Source organism: Nerophis lumbriciformis, linkage group LG02, assembly GCF_033978685.3.
Source record: "Nerophis lumbriciformis linkage group LG02, RoL_Nlum_v2.1, whole genome shotgun sequence".
Taxonomy (NCBI): domain Eukaryota; kingdom Metazoa; phylum Chordata; class Actinopteri; order Syngnathiformes; family Syngnathidae; genus Nerophis; species Nerophis lumbriciformis.
Window position 1 is genome coordinate 66,522,402 of NC_084549.2, and position 18,608 is coordinate 66,541,009.

The 18,608-nt window shown below is 38.0% G+C and overlaps 1 protein-coding gene across 4 annotated transcripts; it reads right to left on the minus strand.

The window, feature by feature from the left end:
* Nucleotides 1–689: 689 nt before the first annotated feature.
* setd4 (SET domain containing 4) lies at nt 690–17,540 on the minus strand. Of its 4 annotated transcripts, none has more exons than XM_061966795.1 (14): nt 17,320–17,540; nt 15,151–15,244; nt 12,930–13,007; nt 11,630–11,725; nt 11,517–11,554; nt 11,355–11,413; nt 10,751–10,987; nt 9,300–9,359; nt 9,100–9,229; nt 8,855–9,029; nt 3,385–3,463; nt 3,228–3,308; nt 3,037–3,160; nt 690–1,298 (listed from the first exon to the last, which is right to left on the minus strand). In XM_061966795.1, exons 2-14 carry the CDS (start codon nt 15,170–15,172, stop codon nt 1,125–1,127), a joined length of 1,353 nt encoding a protein of 450 aa, XP_061822779.1. In that variant the 5' UTR covers nt 15,173–15,244; nt 17,320–17,540; the 3' UTR covers nt 690–1,124. The 4 variants fall into 4 exon arrangements, with proteins under 4 accessions (XP_061822779.1, XP_061822772.1, XP_061822794.1 ...); XM_061966788.1 differs by having other exon boundaries at nt 11,355–11,443; XM_061966810.1 differs by having other exon boundaries at nt 11,355–11,443; nt 11,630–11,773; nt 15,046–15,244.
* Nucleotides 17,541–18,608: the final 1,068 nt, after the last annotated feature.

Here is an 18,608-nt window from a genome sequence, read left to right on the forward strand (position 1 = left end):
TACATAAAGTATACTCAGTGGCCTAGTGGTTAGTGTCTGCCCTGAGATCGGTAGGTTGTGAGTTCAAACCCCGGCCAAGTCATACCAAAGACTATAAAAAGGGGACCCATTACCTCCCTGCTTGGCACTCAGCATCAAGGGTTGGAATTGGGGGTTAAATCATCAAAAATGATTCCCAGGCGCGGCAACCGCTGCTGCCCACTGCTCCCTTCACCTCCCAGGGGGTGATCAAGGGTGATGGGGCAAATGCAGAGAATAATTTCACCACACCTAGTGTGTGTGTGACAATCATTGGTACTTTAACTTTGTATTCAGACCCTTTGCGCAGTACTTTGTTGATGCACCTTTGGCAGCAATTACAGCTTCAAGTCTTTTTCAATACGATGCCACAAACTTGGCACACCTATCTTTGGGCATTTTCAACCATTCCTCTTTGCAGCACCTCTCAAGTTCCATCAGTTTGGATGGGATGTCTCTGTACGTTGCTGCATTCATCTTTCCCTCTATCCTGACTAGTCTCCCAGTTCCTGCTGCTGAAAACCATCCCCACAGCATGATGCTGCCACCACAATGCTTCACTGTAGGGATGGTATTGGCCTGGTGGTTTCCTCCAAACATGATGCCTGGCATCAATCTTTGTCTTGTCAGACCAGGGAATTTAGTGTCTCGTTGTCTGGGAGTCTTCACTCGAGCCTGATTGGTGGATTGTCCTTTAGGAAGGTTCTCCTCTCTCCACAGAGGAATGCTGTAGTTCTGACTGAGTGACCATCGGATCCACGGTCACCTCCCTGACTAGGGTCCTTCTCCCCTGATAGCTCAGTTTGGACTAGGAAGAGTGCTGGTGGTTCCGAACTTCTTCCATTTACACATGAAGGAGACCACTCTGCTCATTGGGACCTTCAAGGCAGCAGATATTTTTCTGTACACTTCCCCAGATTTGTCCCTGGAGACAATCCTGTCCTGGAGGTCTACAGACAATTCCTTGGACTTCATTTCTGGTGTGTTCTCTGCCATGCACGGTCAAGTGTGGACCTTCTGTATGGACAGCAGTGTGACTTTCCAAATCATGTCCAACCAATTGAACTGGACTCCAATGAAGCTGTAGGAACATCCCTCATCAAACGTCAGCTTGCGTCGTTGACATCCGGTTGGCATGACGACACGCTCGACACTTTGAGTGAACCTCTTAGCGACTCTAAGCAGCTTCCCAGGATGCATTTCTCCTCCAGCCTCAGTGCCTCCACTACCTGCAGCTGCTCCTTCAACAATTGCTCCCCCTGCTGGAGAAGACTGGCGATCTAAGAAGAATAAAATAATTACAAGCTTGCTTGAACACTCTTTGACACGTACGTACGTACGTACGTACGTACGTACGTATGTATGTACGTGCGTACGCACACACGTATGTATATGTGTATGTACGCGCGTATGTAGGTATGTACATACATATCGCAAGTATGTATGTACGTATCGCACGTATGTATGTACGTGCGTATGTACGTACATACGTATGTTTGTATATACGTATGTACATATGTATGTTTGTATTTACGTGCGTACATACGTATGTTTTTATTTACATACATATGTATGTATGTACATTCATTTGTATGTTCGTACGTATGGAGGTACATATGTATGTGTGTAGGTACGTATGTTTGTATGTATGTATGTATGTACATTGGTATGTTCATACGTATGGAGGTACATATATATGCTTGTATGTACGTACATATGTTTGTATGTACATTCATTCGTATGTTCGTACATATGGAGGTACATATGTGTGTGTGTAGGTACGTATGTACGCATGTTTGTGCATACGTATGTTTGTATGTATGTACGTACATGTGTATGTACGCACGTATGTAGGTATGTACATACGTATCGCACGCATGTATGTAGGTATGTACATACGTATCGCACGCATGTATGTAGGTATGTACATACGTATCGCACGCAATTATGTTTGTATCTATGTATGCACCGCATGTATGTACGCAAGTATGTATGTACACATGTATATACGTACGTACGTATCGCACGTGTGTATGTACATACGTATCTTTGTATTTACGTACGTACATACGTACGTATGCTTGTATATACGTATGTATGCATGTTTGTATTTACATATGCATGTTTGTATTTACATATGTATGTTTGTATTTACGTACCTACATACGTATGCTTGTATTTAAGGACGTATGTAAGATTGTATGTACGTACATGTTTGTATGTACATTCATTGGTATGTTCGTACGTATGGAGGTACATATGTATGTGTGTAAATAAATGATAAATGGGTTGTACTTGTATAGCGCTTTTCTACCTTCAAGGTACTCAAAGCGCTTTGACACTACTTCCACATTTACCCATTCACACACACATTCACACACTGATGGCGGGAGCTGCCATGCAAGGCGCTAACCAGCAGCCATCAGGAGCAAGGGTGAAGTGTCTTGCTCAGGACACAACGGACATGACGAGGTTGGTACGAGGTGGGGATTGAACCAGGGACCCTCGGGTTGCGCACGGCCACTCTTCCACTGCGCCACGCCGTCCCTACTGTCCGTCACACTGCTGTCCATACAGAAGGTCCACACTTGTAGGTACGTACATTTGTTTGTATGTACATTCATTCGTATGTTCATACGTATGGAGGTACATAAGTATCTGTGTAGGTACGTATGTACGCATGTTTGTATGTACGTATGTTTGTATGTATGTATGTACGTACATTGGTATGTCCGTACGGAGGTACATATGTACAGTATGTACGTACTGTATGTGTGTAGGTATGTATGTAGGTACGTATGTACGCATGTTCGTATGTACATACGTATGGAGGTACATATGTATGTACGTATGTGTGTAGGTATGTATGTACGTACGTATTTGTATGTATGTACGTACATGTTTGTATGTATGTACGTACATAGCTGTTTGTACGTATGTTTGTACGTACGTACGTACGTATGTTCAAACGTACGTGTGTATGCACATATAAGTAAATATGCGTGCGTCCTCACAAACCTGATCCAGAGCTGTGAGCGTGCCGAGCAGCAGTCCTTCACACAACTTCACCGCCGCACAGACGCTCCACCGCTCGGCCTCCTCGCCCACCGCTTGGCCGTGCAACACTGCCCTCCACTGGTGACTGGCGAAACAACATCGGCGCTTACAGAAGAGTCGGAGAGCCTCTTTGTTGGATTTGCTTGTCTTACTAAAGTGTTTGTGGCAGGGACATCATCCTGAGAGCCGTCATCAGCCTCCAGCCGGGACCTTCGCTGGACACGGTCAGATTACTGGGGGGGAAGGAAGCAAGACGTTTGGAAATCACACATCGACAGAAACAACGTCCGTAAAAACAACACAACTCACTCCAGGAAATCGTTCTCGCTGAGCAACTTCATCTTCTGCTCCAAACTTCTGTCACCTTTCAGGAGGTCGCAGAGGGTTTCTGCACAACATAAAGACAACATTTTCAGGCCCGCTCCACACTTGAGACCAAAATCTTTTTTTAATTTACTGTTTTCCAAAAGTTATACAATCACACGGGAGCATATCAATTTGTCTTCCACACAGAAACATTTAAGATGAGCCAAAACAATGTAGTACACATTACAGCCTGTATGTAGTGCTGTGTAATCCTACCAGAAGATGAAGTGCAACGGTGGCATAAACACTGTTTAAGGCCACAACCGCTAGAGGGCGCCACATGATCATGGCGACCGGTCACCATCATCCTGATGGATTGAGTTGTCTCATGGATAAAATGACTTTGTTTCTACCCAGGATGCAACAGTACGAACATTTCATATCATTACTATTATCACAGTATTGCATACTTGCCAACCTTGAGACCTCCGATTTCGGGAGGTGGGGGGAGGGGTGGGCGTGGTCGGGGTGGGACGGGGGCGTGGTTGGGGGCGTGGCTAAAAGGGGAGGAGTGTATATATATATATATATATATATATATAAGAAATACTTGACGTTCAGTGAATTCTAGCTATATATATATATATATATATATATATATATATATATATTTTATTATATATATATATATATATGTATATATATATATATATATATATATATATATAAAATAAAAACTTGAATTTCAGTGTTCATTTATTTACACATATACACACACATAACACTCATCTACTCATTGTTGAGTTAAGGGTTGAATTGTCCATCCTTGTTCTATTCTCTGTCACTATTTTTCTAACCATGCTGAACACCCTCTCTGATGATGCATTGCTGTGTGGCACGCACAAAAGTGCCTTCATCAAATGCACTAGATGGCAGTATTGTCCTGTTTAAGAGTGTCACAACATTGCTGTTTACTGCAGACGAACTGCTTTACGGTATACAAAAAAAGTGACTGCTGTTGTTGTGTGTTGTTGCCACGCTGGGAGGACGTTAATGAAACTGCCTAACAATAAACCCACATAAGAAACCAAGAACTCACCCTCCATCATTCTATAGTTATAACATGATTGGGCAGGTACGCTTTTTTATATTGTGGAGGACCTGAGTCCGCCTGAATTTCGGGAGATTTTCGGGAGAAAATTTGTCCCGGGAGGTTTTCGGGAGAGGCACTGAATTTCGGGAGTCTCCCGGAAAATCTGGGAGGGTTGGCAAGTATGCAGTATTGTAGAACCAAGTTTCATTACAAGAATCAAATACAGTAAATAAATAGCCACATAAGATAATTTCTTGACAGAAGAAATATATGATATAATATTGTTCTCGCTACTTATAAACCATATTTTTTTCGAGTGTTTAAATATGTTTATCTTCTTCAATTTTATTTTGTAAAAGTTTTTTAATGATAAAGAACAAAAACTGTTGGATGCGTCACGTCCGATTTCAGTCATCAATCAAAGTTTACTTATATAGCCCTAAATCACGAGTGTCTCAAAGGGCTGCACAAGCCACAACGACATCCTCGGCTCAGATCCCACATCAGGGCAAGAAAAAACTCAACCCAATGGGATGACAATGAGAATCCTTGGAGGGGACCGCAGATGTGGGGAACCCCCCTCCCTGGGTGACCGGTGCAATGGACATCGAGTGGATCTAGCATAATATTGTGAGAGTCCAGTTTATAGTGGATCTAACATAATAGTGTGAGAGTCCAGTCTATAGTGGATCTAACATAATAGTGTGAAAGTCCAGTCCATAGTGGATCTAGCATAATATTGTGAGAGTCCAGTCTATAGTGGATCTAACATAATAGTGTGAGAGTCCAGTCTATAGTGGATCTAACATAATAGTGTGAGAGTCCAGTCCATAGTGGATCTAGCATAGTATTGTGAGAGTCCAGTTTATAGTGGATCTAACATAATAGTGCGAGAGTCCAGTCCATAGTGAATCTAGCATAATATTGGGAGAGTCCAGTCTATAGTGGATCTAACATAATAGTGTGAGAGTCCAGTCTATAGTGGATCTAACATACCGTAATAGTGTGAGAGTCCAGTCTATAGTGGATCTAACATAATAGTGTGAGAGTCCAGTCTATAGTGGATCTAACATAATAGTGTGAGAGTCCAGTCTATAGTGGATCTAACATAATAGTGTGAGAGTCCAGTCTATAGTGGATCTAACATAATAGTGAGAGTCCAGTCCATAGTGGATCTAACATAATAGTGTGAGAGTCCAGTCCATAGTGAATCTAGCATAATATTGTGAGAGTCCAGTCTATAGTGGATCTAACATAATAGTGAGAGTCCAGTCTATAGTGGATCTAACATAATAGTGTGAGAGTCCAGTCTATAGTGGATCTAACATAATAGTGTGAGAGTCCAGTCTATAGTGGATCTAACATAATAGTGAGAGTCCAGTCCATAGTGGATCTAACATAATAGTGTGAGAGTCCAGTCCATAGTGAATCTAGCATAATATTGTGAGAGTCCAGTCTATAGTGGATCTAACATAATAGTGTGAGAGTCCAGTCCATAGTGGATCTAGCATAATATTGTGAGAGTCCAGTCTATAGTGGCTCTAACATAATAGTGTGAGTCCAGTCTATAGTGGATCTAACATAATAGTGTGAGAGTCCAGTCCATAGTGAATCTAACATAATATTGTGAGAGTCCAGTCTATAGTGGCTCTAACATAATAGTGTGAGTCCAGTCTATAGTGGATCTAACATAATAGTGTGAGAGTCCAGTCCATAGTGAATCTAGCATAATATTGTGAGAGTCCAGTCTATAGTGGATCTAACATAATAGTGTGAGAGTCCAGTCTATAGTGGATCTAACATAATAGTGTGAGAGTCCAGTCCATAGTGGATCTAACATAATAGTGAGAGTCCAGTCTATAGTGGATCTAACATAATAGTGTGAGAGTCCAGTCCATAGTGGATCTAACATAATAGTGTGAGAGTCCAGTCCATAGTGGATCTAACATAATAGTGAGAGTCCAGTCTATAGTGGATCTAACATAATAGTGTGAGAGTCCAGTCTATAGTGGATCTAACATAATAGTGTGAGAGTCCAGTCTATAGTGGATCTAACATAATAGTGAGAGTCCAGTCCATAGTGGATCTAACATAATAGTGTGAGAGTCCAGTCCATAGTGAATCTAGCATAATATTGTGAGAGTCCAGTCTATAGTGGATCTAACATAATAGTGAGAGTCCAGTCTATAGTGGATCTAACATAATAGTGTGAGAGTCCAGTCCATAGTGGATCTAACATAATAGTATGAGAGTCCAGTCCATAGTGAATCTAGCATAATATTGTGAGAGTCCAGTCTATAGTGGATCTAACATAATAGTGAGAGTCCAGTCTATAGTGGATCTAACATAATAGTGTGAGAGTCCAGTCCATAGTGGATCTAACATAATAGTGTGAGAGTCCAGTCCATAGTGGATCTAGTATAATATTGTGAGAGTCCAGTTTATAGTGGATCTAACATAATAGTGAGAGTCCAGTCCATAGTGAATCTAGCATAATATTGTGAGAGTCCAGTCTATAGTGGATCTACCATAATAGTGTGAGAGTCCAGTCCATAGTGGATCTAGCATAGTATTGTGAGGGTCCAGTTTATAGTCGATCTAACATAATAGTGTGAGAGTCCAGTCCATAGTGAATCTAGCATAATATTGTGAGAGTCCAGTCTATAGTGGATCTAACATAATAGTGAGAGTCCAGTCTATAGTGAATCTAGCATAATATTGTGAAAGTCCAGTCTATAGTGGATCTAACATAATAGTGTGAGTCCAGTCTATAGTGGATCTAACATAATAGTGTGAGAGTCCAGTCCATAGTGGCTCTAGCATAATATTGTGAGAGTCCAGTCTATAGTGGATCTAACATAATAGTGTGAGAGTCCAGTCTATAGTGGATCTAACATAATAGTGTGAGAGTCCAGTCCATAGTGAATCTAGCATAATATTGTGAGAGTCCAGTCTATAGTGGATCTAACATAATAGTGTGAGTCCAGTCCATAGTGGATCTAGCATAATAGTGTGAGAGTCCAGTTTATAGTCGATCTAACATAATAGTGTGAGAGTCCAGTCCATAGTGGATCTAGCATAATAGTGTGAGAGTCCAGTTTATAGTCGATCTAACATAATAGTGTGAGAGTCCAGTCCATAGTTTATGTGACGTTTATTGTTTATGTAGTAGAAAGGTAGAAAAGCGCTATATAAGTACAACCCACCCAACCCAACCCATATGTGATGTCACGCAAATTCACTTTCTGTTGTCATATTGCTTCACACATTGCTACATATATATATTTAGCATTCTACTTTAGTTGCTTTATTGAGTTTACAACCCCCTGGCGCTGTATTGTACTGTTTCTGCACTTGTTTTTATTATTATTGTTTCTTGGTTACTCCGACAGTAATGTGTTTGTATACGTTTAGAATGGGGAACGTCTTTTTAAATGGAGAATGCCGCCTTGAATTTTGTCCTAATATAGCAAATATAAGGGGTTTAATAAATATGTAACCAAACTCAGCAGTTTCTGGGACATGATTATTTTCATTCATTATGTTCATGCAGCCAACTTATGATGAACTCTACTTTTTCTACTATTTCACTTTTCTTTTCTTTGACGCACTGCCATCAAAAGAGTCCGCTTCATTCTTGAGAGGTTTTCACGAAGGCAACAAGTTAACTGGAATGAACAAAAGTGACCTTGTCCTTTTTTTGGCGTGTGCACAAAACTACCGTATTTTTCGGAGTATAAGTCGCACCGGCTGAAAATGCATAATAAAGAAGGAAAAAAACATATATAAGTCGCACTGGAGTATAAGTCGCATTTTTGGGGGAAATTTACTTGATAAAAGCCAACACCGAGAATAGACATTTGAAAGGCAATTTAAAATAAATAAAGAATAGTGAACAACAGGCTGAATAAGTGTACGTTATATGACGCATAAATAACCAACTGAGAACGTGCCTGGTATGTTAACGTAACATATTATTATGGTAAGAGTCATTCAAATAACTATAACATATAGAACATGCTATACGTTTACCAAACAATCTGTCACTCCTAATCGCTAAATCCCATGAAATCTTATACGTCTAGTCTCTTACGTGAATGAGATAAATAATATTATTTGATATTTTACGGTAATGTGTTAATAATTTCACACATAAGTCGCTCCTGAGTATAAGTCGCACCCCCGGCCAAACTATGAAAAAAACTGCGACTGATAGTCCGAAAAATACGGTACTTCTCTTTTTATTTTGTGAAGTATTTGTTGGGAGGTGCAGTATAAATACTTTCTAGTTAAGGTTTTAGAACAAGGACTGGCAGTAGTTCACTTTCTTTTAGTAGAGGAGCACTTGTGTGGCAGCTAATGATGTTCAAATGTGCCCACCTTTGTCCACGTAGACTACGCTGTGCGGGTTGCCCGGGGCGACAAAGCCGTACTCCAGCAACAGGCGCTGGTTGTCATGGCAACCGTAGTTGATGAAGGCTTGCTGGAAACGCGGCGTCCCGCAAACGCTCCTGATTTCGTAGCACTTTGTTGCCTGGTTGAATCCCGCGTGGACCTGAGGCGAGATAACAGGAGACACATTCGCAGCAGTCCCACGTCTGCTGGTCTGACGAGTGTTTGTTTACCCGCACGTCAGGACGGTGGTTGAGCAGATCCAACAAGGGAGCTAAGGCGTACACGTCCTGTCCCTGCAGAAAGCTGTTGGACGGCTGAGCCATGAAGACGGAGCGGGTGTTGACGCTGCACCATGCCCACCTGGAACACGAGCATTCAGCGCGTTTTTTTGTTGCATCCAAACGCATGATAAGACAAAAATGGCGTGTACCTGAGCGCTTCATACGTCAACACGTCTTCCACCGGCTTACTGAGGACCGGCTGCAGCGTCCTGAACATTCAAACGCCATTTAAAAACATTCAAAAATAATCTCATAAAGAAAGACAAACAAACAAAAGAAGGAAAGATTGACAGACAGAAAGAACATAAGAAAGACAAGACAAGAAAATAAAGACAGAAAAAAAGACAAACAACAAATAAAAGAAATAAAGAGAGAAGGAATTAAATAAAAATAAGAAGAAAATAACAAAAGAAAGAAGAAACAAAATAAAATAAAGAGAGAAGAAAAAAGAAAGTAAAAAATAAGGGAATAAATATTGAATTAAACAAAGAGGTTAAGAAAGACGGAACAAAATAAAATATAGAAGAAAAAAGACGAGGAGAGAAGGAAATAAATAAAATAAAGAAAAATAAGGGAATAAATAAAAAGAAGGAAAGAAATAATGAAAAAAGAAAATAAAGAAGGAAATACATTTAAAAAGAAGGAAATAATAAAACACAGAAAAACAAAAAAGAGGAAAAGAAAAATTAAAGAAGGAATAAAATAAAATAAAGAAAAATAGAATAAAGAAAACATTAAAAAAAGAAGGAAATACATTTAAAATAAATACAACAAAAAAAATTAAAAAAGGGAAACAAAAAGAAGGAACAAAATAAAATAAAGACGGACGAAAAAAGAAAGAAAGAAAGAAAGAAGGAAATAAATAAAAGAAAGAAAGAGAGAAGGAAAGAGAGGAAAGAAATAAAGAGGGATAGAAATTAAGAAAGAAGAAATTAATTTAAAAAAGAAGGAAAGAAACAAAGAAGGAAAGAGGGAAAGAAAAAAGAACGAACAAAATAAAATAAAGACAGAATAAATAAAGAAATAAATAAAAGAAAGAAAGAGAAGGAAAGAAAGAAGAAAAAATACAAAAAGAAAGAAACAAATAAAGAAGGAAACAAAAGAAAGAAGGAAAGAAATAAAGAAAGAGAAAGAACTAAAGAAATAAGGAAACAAATAAAGAAATAAATTAAAAAGAATGAAATAAATAATGAAACAAAAAAAGAAGGAATGGAATACAATACATTAAGATAGAAGAAAAAAGAAAGAAAGAAAGAAGGAAATAAATAGAAGAAAGAAAGAGACAAGGAAATAAATAAAGAAAGGGAAATGACAAAAGAAATAATGAAAAAAAATTAATTAAAAGAGTGAAATAATTAAACAAAAAGGAAAGACAAAAAAGGAATAAAATAAATTGAGATAGAAGAAAAAAGAAAAGAATTAGGAAGGAAATACATAGAAGAAAGAGAAGGAAATAAAAAAAGAGGAAAATGAATTAAAAAAAGAAATAAATAAATAAAGACAGAAAAAAGAAGAAGAAGAAAAAGAAGAAGAGAAAAAGAAATAAAGAGGTGAACAGAAGAAAGAAAGAAAAGCTGACCAAGAGTCATCTAGTGTTTACCTGAACAGCTGCTGATGAGAGGAGTGTATTCGTCGCACGGTCTCCTTCTGCTGGAACGCTCGCCGCCGCACGCCAGCCGGCAGCAACGCCATGACATCATGGCTGAAGTAGACGGGACATGTGTAGGTGGTGGGCAGAACGTCCATGTAGGGGAACCAATCAGAGTCCTGTCCTCTGTGTCGCTCACACACCAGGAAGACACAGAGCGCCAACATAGGTGAGGGGCGGGGCTTCCAGCTGCCGCGAAGGGACAAAATCAAGTATCAGGACGCGCTACTCAACGCTACCAACTTTCTGCTAATAAATGTTCATTGTTTGGTCATAAAAAAAATATTTTTTAATGTAACATTTAAAAATGAGCTGTCCAGTTGTTGCGCCCCACAAAGTGTTTATATTGTAAGTATAGTTTTGACACACAAGCTGTTTGATTGTAACATTTATTTTTCACTAACACGTTCGGCGGTATGGAAATAGCCATGTAAAATGGCTAATGCTAAAAGTAGCCTGGCTATGGCAAATCCAATGTAAATTAGCATCAAGCTAGCGCCTTTATGAAGAGTGGAGGCTTGCTTTAGGTTGGGATTGGGAATTGTGTTTTTTTTACCTCTTGATAAACGGGCCGAGGTAGCTGTCCATCACAGTGGACGTTGTCAGGAGACAGGACTGTGGCAGAGAAATCAGCAGCTGACCGGCCTGGCGAGCAGACAGAGAGAAGATGCCAACATCCAATCAACATCTCCCATGCAGGTGACCCAACCTCTGCTACCTCCATGTTCCTGACCGCCTGCAGACCTCGTCCTGTGCCTGCGGGGAAGCACCAAGACACGAAGGTGAGACGCGCTGGTAAGTGACTCTACAGACCCTTGGGTGTGCCAGGACCTGGGAAGGTTGCCGGGCGCAGCGGCGTAGGTGCAAATCCCCGCCGGCGAAGGAACCTCAGCAGCCTCACGCACTGAAGATGGTGGCTCAGAGACGCTGGAAGGACAAAACCATGGCGAGGTCAGGAGACGCCGGTCCAGCACACTGCAAAAACTGAAATCTAAGTAAGATGAAATATCTCAAATAAGGGTGATATTTGCTTATTTTCTGTTAGAATAATTGTTTCTAAATGATCACAAAAGCTTTGTATTACATTGAGTTCCTGGCAGGGGGACGGGAGCTGTCTTTGGGGCCTACCAGGAGGAAGGCTCGTAAAACTCCACTGTGACTTCAAAGCAGACATATGGCAGGATCTGCCCAATTTCCAGACGAACTCTTTTTGAAGTATTTTACGGACCCTTTTTGAACTATTTTATGGAACTCTTTTTTTAACTATTTTACGACCTCTCCTTTTAAACTGTTCGGTAACCAAAGGCAACGCTGTTTACGACCCACTTCCCTCTGGAAGCAGCTGTGGTCAGGTGGGGGGAGAAAGTCAAATAAAGAAGGAGGAATACAATCTTTTGGCAGAGCGTGGGTGACACTATAAGAGGTTACAGGTGGACACGCTTTCTCCTCAATATTGAGTCCAAATTGAATTCTGCCTCTGTTTGATTCTTTGCCTCTGGTCTTGTTTAATAGATGTCATCAGTGTTTGAACCTGACATTTTCTGTCTGTTAAGATAATTCTTCTCACTAAGCAGATTTTATGTTATAGTGTTTTACTTGTTTTAAGGGTTTTGGTCCTAAATGATCTCCGTAAGATATTACAGCTTGTTGCTGAGATGTTATGACCTATATTGAGTAAAACATGCTTGAAACTAGAATATCAACTGATGCAAAGCTGTGTCATCAACACTCACAAGTATAAAACTACTTTTTTTAAAGTAATAATTTCTTACTTGAAGCATGAAAAAAGAATCATGATGCCGAGCGCATATCATTATGTCAAGATAATGGCACGAGCATTTACTTAATTTAAGAATATTTTTCAACATATTGAGCAAAAAGGTCTCTATTGTTTTTTCTACCAAGAAAAGTGCACTTGTTATTAGTGAGAATATACTTATTTTAAGGTATTTCTGGGTTCATTGAGGTTAGCTAATTTGACTTGTTTTGGAAAGTCTTGACAAGCCGAATTTTCTTGCTCTATTGGCAGATAATTTTGCTTAGTTCAAATAAAATACCCCTTATTTTTTTTTATTTTTTTTTCTTGTTTTTGAACACTGACTTTTTGCAGTGCAGCAGCGCACTTTCATACCCGCTTGGACGTCTCTGCCATGTTTCTTCCTCCTCCTCCTGGAAGCTCGTCCACAAGCCCTCATGGCGCCACCTGGACCTGGATGGAGGACAAAAGTAGCAAGCGTGTGGGACTGACTGATGGATACTCATTTGTTGACATTGCTACATCGCCTTTGGGTCGTGTTGTGCTTATAGCAAGGGTGTCCATAGTTTTAATGGCCCGCGCCACAAACATTAGCATATTGATATTAGCATGTTAGCTTTTTAGCTGAATTTGCAAATATTTTGTCACTTGACATATACCTGTTAGCATGCTAATGTCAGTATGCTAGCTCTTTTAGCTAATTTTGTAGTATTTTGTCACTTGACAAATGATACCTGTTAGCATGCTAACACTAGTATGCTATTTTTTTTACTAATTTTGTAGGTATACACCCAAGCGTCAAGTATTTGTCATTTGACAAATGATAGCATGCTAACGTTAGTATAGGAGCTTTTTAACAAATTTTGCAGGTATACACCTCAGCGTCAAATATTTTGTCACTTGACAAATGATACCTATTAGCATGCTAACATTAGTATGCCAGCTTTTTTAGCTTATGTTGCAAGTATACATTTCAGTGTCAAATATTTAGTCACTTGACAAATGATACCTGTTAGCATGCTAACGTTAATATGCAAGTTTTTTTATATAATTTTGCAGGTACACACTTCAGCTTCAAATATTCTGTCACTTGACGAATATCTGTTAGCAGGCTAACGTTAGTATGCTAGTTTTTTAAACTATTTTTTTCACCTATACACTTTAGCGTTAAATATTGTGTCACTTGAAAAATTATACCTGTTAGCGTGCTAATGTTAGTATGTTAACTTTTTAAGCTAATTTTGCAGGTATACACCTTGACAAATGATACCTGCTACTGTTTGCAGGCTGGTACTATAAAAAAGTTCAGGTACACACCTCAGAGTAATATATTTTGGTACTTGACGTTTGTTCCAGTTAGCATTTTAGCATGATAACATGAGCATGCTAGAATTTTTAGCTAATTCTACAGTTAACATATTAACACGATAACATTAGCATGCTAGATTTTTTTAGCAAATTATGCAGGTATACACTTCACTGTCATATTTTATTTTACTAAAGCTAACTGTAAGGATGTTATTGTTAGCGTGTTAACATAGTACAGTTAGCATGCATTTGAACATTTTTTTCCAGGTACACACCTCAGACTAATATATTTTGGTACTTGACGCTTGTTACAGTTAGTATTTCAGCCTGCAAGAATTTTTTTTGCTAATTCGACAGTTAGCATTTTAGCATGATAACAAACATGCTAGATGTTTTTATCAAATTCTACAATTAACATTTTAACACGATAACATTAGCATGCCAGATTTTTTTTTGTTAATTTTACAGGTATACACCTGTCATCGATTTTGGTATTTCACTAATGTTAACTGTAAACATGTTAACATAGTACTCTAGTCGTGTATTTCAAACTTTTTTTCTTTCCAGGTAAGCACATTAAGAGTAATTAATTTTTGTACATGACGCTTGTTACAGTTAGCATTTTAGCTTGACAACATTAGCATACTAGAATTTGAAAGCAAATTTTACAGATATAGACCTCAGTGTCATTGATTTTGGTATTTCACTAATGCTAACTGTAAACATGTTAACATAGTACTGTTAGCATGCATTTAAAAAAAAAATTTCCCCAGGTACACCTTTTAGAGTAATATATTTTGGTACGTGAAGATTGTTACAGTTAGCATTTTAGCATGACAACATTAGCATACTAGAATTTTAAAGCTAATTTTACAGGTATACACCTCAGTGTCATAGATTTTGGTATTTCACTAATGCTAACTGTAAACATGTTAACATAGTACTGTGGCCGTGCATTTTAAAAAAAATTTTTTCCAGGTACACACCTTAGAGTAGTATATTTTAGTACATGACGCTTGTTACAGTTAGAATTTTAACATGACAACATTATCATACTAGAATTTTAAAGCTAATTTTACAGTTATAGACCTCATTGTCATTGATTTTTGTATTTCACTAATGCTAACTGTAAACATAGCACTGTTAGCATGTATTTTAAACTTTTTTTTGACCAGGTACACACCTGCTCAGTGGCCTTGTGGTTAGACTGTCCGCCCTGAGATCGGTAGGTCGTGAGTTCAATCCCCAGACGAGTCATACCAAAGACTATAAAAATGGGACTCATTACCTCCCTGCTTGGCACTCAGCATCAAGGGTTGGAATTGGGGGTTAAATCACCAAATGATTCCCGGGCGCGGCCACCGCTGCTGCTCACTGCTCCCCTGTGGGGATAGGTCAAATGCAGAGGATAATTTCACAGCACCTAGTGTGTTTGTAACAATCATTGGCACTGTAACTTTTAGAGTAATATATTTTATTACATGACACTTATTACAGTTAGTATTTTAGCATGACAACATTAGCATACTAGATTTTTAAAGCAAATTTTACAGGCATACACCTCAGTATCATAGATTTTGGTATTTCACTAATGCTAACTGTAAACATGTTAACATAGTACTGTTAGCATGTATTTTAATTTTTTCTTCTTCAGGTACACACCTTAAACAACATATTTTAGTACATGAGGCTTGTTAAGTTAGCATTTTAGCATGACAACATTAGCATACTAGAATTTTAAAGCTAATTTTACAGGTATAGACCTCAGTGTCATTGATTTTGGTATTTCACTAATGCTAACTGTAAACATGTTAGCGTAGTATGTTAGCATGTAGTTTGTTTTTTTAATATTTTCAGGTACACACTTTAGAGTAATATATTTTGGTGCATGACGCTTGTTCCAGGTAGCATTTTAGCATCACAACATTAGCATACTTGATTTTGTAAGCAAATTTTACAGGTATACACCTCAGTGTCATAGATTTTGTTATTTCACTAATGCTAATTGTAAGCATGCTATTGTTAGCATGCTATTTTTTTTGTTTCAGCTAATTTTGTTATCTGGCCAGCATGCTATTTTTTAGCATTTCAGTTCGGCTTTGGCTCTTCAACGATGTTGTCCATGTATTTTGTTGTTATGGGATCCATACCAAAATGCGCAGTATTGCCCATTACTGCAACATAAGATAATATTATTTCTGTAGGTCCTTTTGCTATTTTCTACGTTTAAAATTGCCGTAAAAATGTTAGTTTGTGCAGTTACGGTTTTTTAAATATTTTAAAATAAATGTTCTGATTAGTGACGTCATCCAGCCCACACACACACACATTTTGTCAAAATCTCCCCAAACTTGTCCAATGTGATTACTAAAACAATAAAAACATTAAATACGTAACTGTACAAATGGAGCACACTTTTTGGAGATAGTCTGGTGATAGGAGTCTGCCTGCATATGAACAATAACAAGTCAATAACTATAATAAACAATATTGCAGCACAAACGAATGGGACATGTTTGAGGAAATTTTGACCAGGTGGGGGGCGGGCAGCTGTGTATTAATAACATGTTAATCACCTAAAAAGCTACAATATTTAACATAAAAACGATATTAGTTAATAACATATAAACTATTATAGAAAAAAAATTGTTGCAGCACAAACATTTGGGACACGTTTGGGAGGGCTTGGAGACGTCACTAGTCAAAAAATATATTTTAGGGTAACTTAAAAACGATTTTTTTTTTTTTTTACGGAACAAACGAATGGCAGAGTTATTTTAATATTGGCATTGATAAGAGAGGCCAACCTCACACAGATGTAAAGTAGACGTCATAAAACTGGATTTTTCTGTAGGTCCTTTTGCTATTTTCTACATTTAAAATTGCCGTAAAAATGTTTGTTTGTGCAGTTACGGTTTTTTAATATTTTAAAATACATTTTCTGATTAGTGACGTAATCCACCCCCCCCCCCCTTTTTTTTTCAAAATGTCCCCAAACTCGCCCATGTGATTATTAAAATAATAAAAACATGAAATACGTAACTATACAATAGTGGCACACTTGTTTGTGATAGTCTGGTGATAGGAATGTGCCTGCATATGAATAATTACACGTCAATAACTACAATGTTGCATGTTATAACATGTTACTCACCTAAAATGCGACAATAGTAAACATACAAACTATATTAGGTAATAACATGTATAACTATTAGACAAAAAATGTTGCAGAACAAGCATTTGGGACACTTTTGAGGAGATTTTTACAAGGTGGGGGGGCTTGGTGACGTCACTAGTCAAAAATTATTTTAGGATATTTACTTTTTTTTTTTTTTTTTTTTACGGAACAAACGAATGGCAGAGTTATTTTAATATGTTCAATGATAAGAGAGGCCAACCTCACTTATTTGTAAAGTAGACGTCATAAAACGGGATGATTTTTCTTTTTTTTTTTTACCGTAAATCTTGCTAGCTTGCTGGTCGTCTCGCACATCGCGTTTCGACCGCGTTTCCTAATCTCGTATCCTTTTTCCCTTCTCATTTCCGACGGTTGGCCATCCAACGAAAGGTTACGCCTAACTGCGTGTGTTGTAGCGCATTTGTAGGCGGCTCCGGTTCTTTATTGATTAAATATCGACCATACGGTTCGAGTCACACGCTGTTAGCAATGTTATTAGCATTAGCGTTAGCATTAGCATGAGTCTTCTTCGTTAGTCAGCAACTGTTGACACGCGCTCTACCGACGCCTACAGGAGGGAAGTGGAATCGCAACAACAAACAAACAAATTCTATCTTTAAAAAAAGCTAATTTCGTTTAGTAGTTCAATTTAAAAAATACTCCGATATTCTATATATTTACTACAGAGAACACATATTTCATAAAATGCTAACAAATTTAAAAAAGTTCAATATTTACAGTTTTTTATTTATAAAAAAAAATTAACTGCATAAACTACCTGAGCCTTAATCGGTCTCTTAGTGTGAATCGAATCTTTTGCACCATATACTTATTTCTTGACATTTTTAAACATTTGCCCAATTCTTTACAAGCTACATAAAGACACGTGATCTGTACTGTGTATATATAAAAGTACTACATTTGTTCATCTACTGAATTTTTCGGACTATAAGTCGCAGTTTTTTTTCCATAGTTTGGCCGGGGGTGCGACTTATACTCAGGAGCGACTTATGTGTGAAATTATTAACACATGACCGTAAAATATCAAATATTATTATTTAGCTCAGTCACATAAGAGACTAGACGTATAAGATTTCATGGGATTTAGCGATTAGGAGTGACAGATTGTTTGGTAAACGTATAGCATGTTCTATATGTTATAGTTATTTGAATGACTCTTACCATAATATGTGTGAAATTATTAACACATGACCGTAAAATATCAAATATTATTATTTAGCTCAGTCACATAAGAGACTAGACGTATAAGATTTCATGGGATTTAGCGATTAGGAGTGACAGATTGTTTGGTAAACGTATAGCATGTTCTATATGTTATAGTTATTTGAATGACTCTTACCATAATAGGTTACGTTAACATACCAGGCACCTTCTCAGTTGGTTATTTATGCCTCATATAACGTACACTTATTCAGCCTGTTCACTATTCTTTATTTTAAATTGCCTTTCAAATGTCTATTCTTGGTGTTGGGTTTTATCAAATAAATTTCCCCCAAAAATGCGACTTATATATGTTTTTCCCCTTCTTTATTATGCATTTTCGGCCG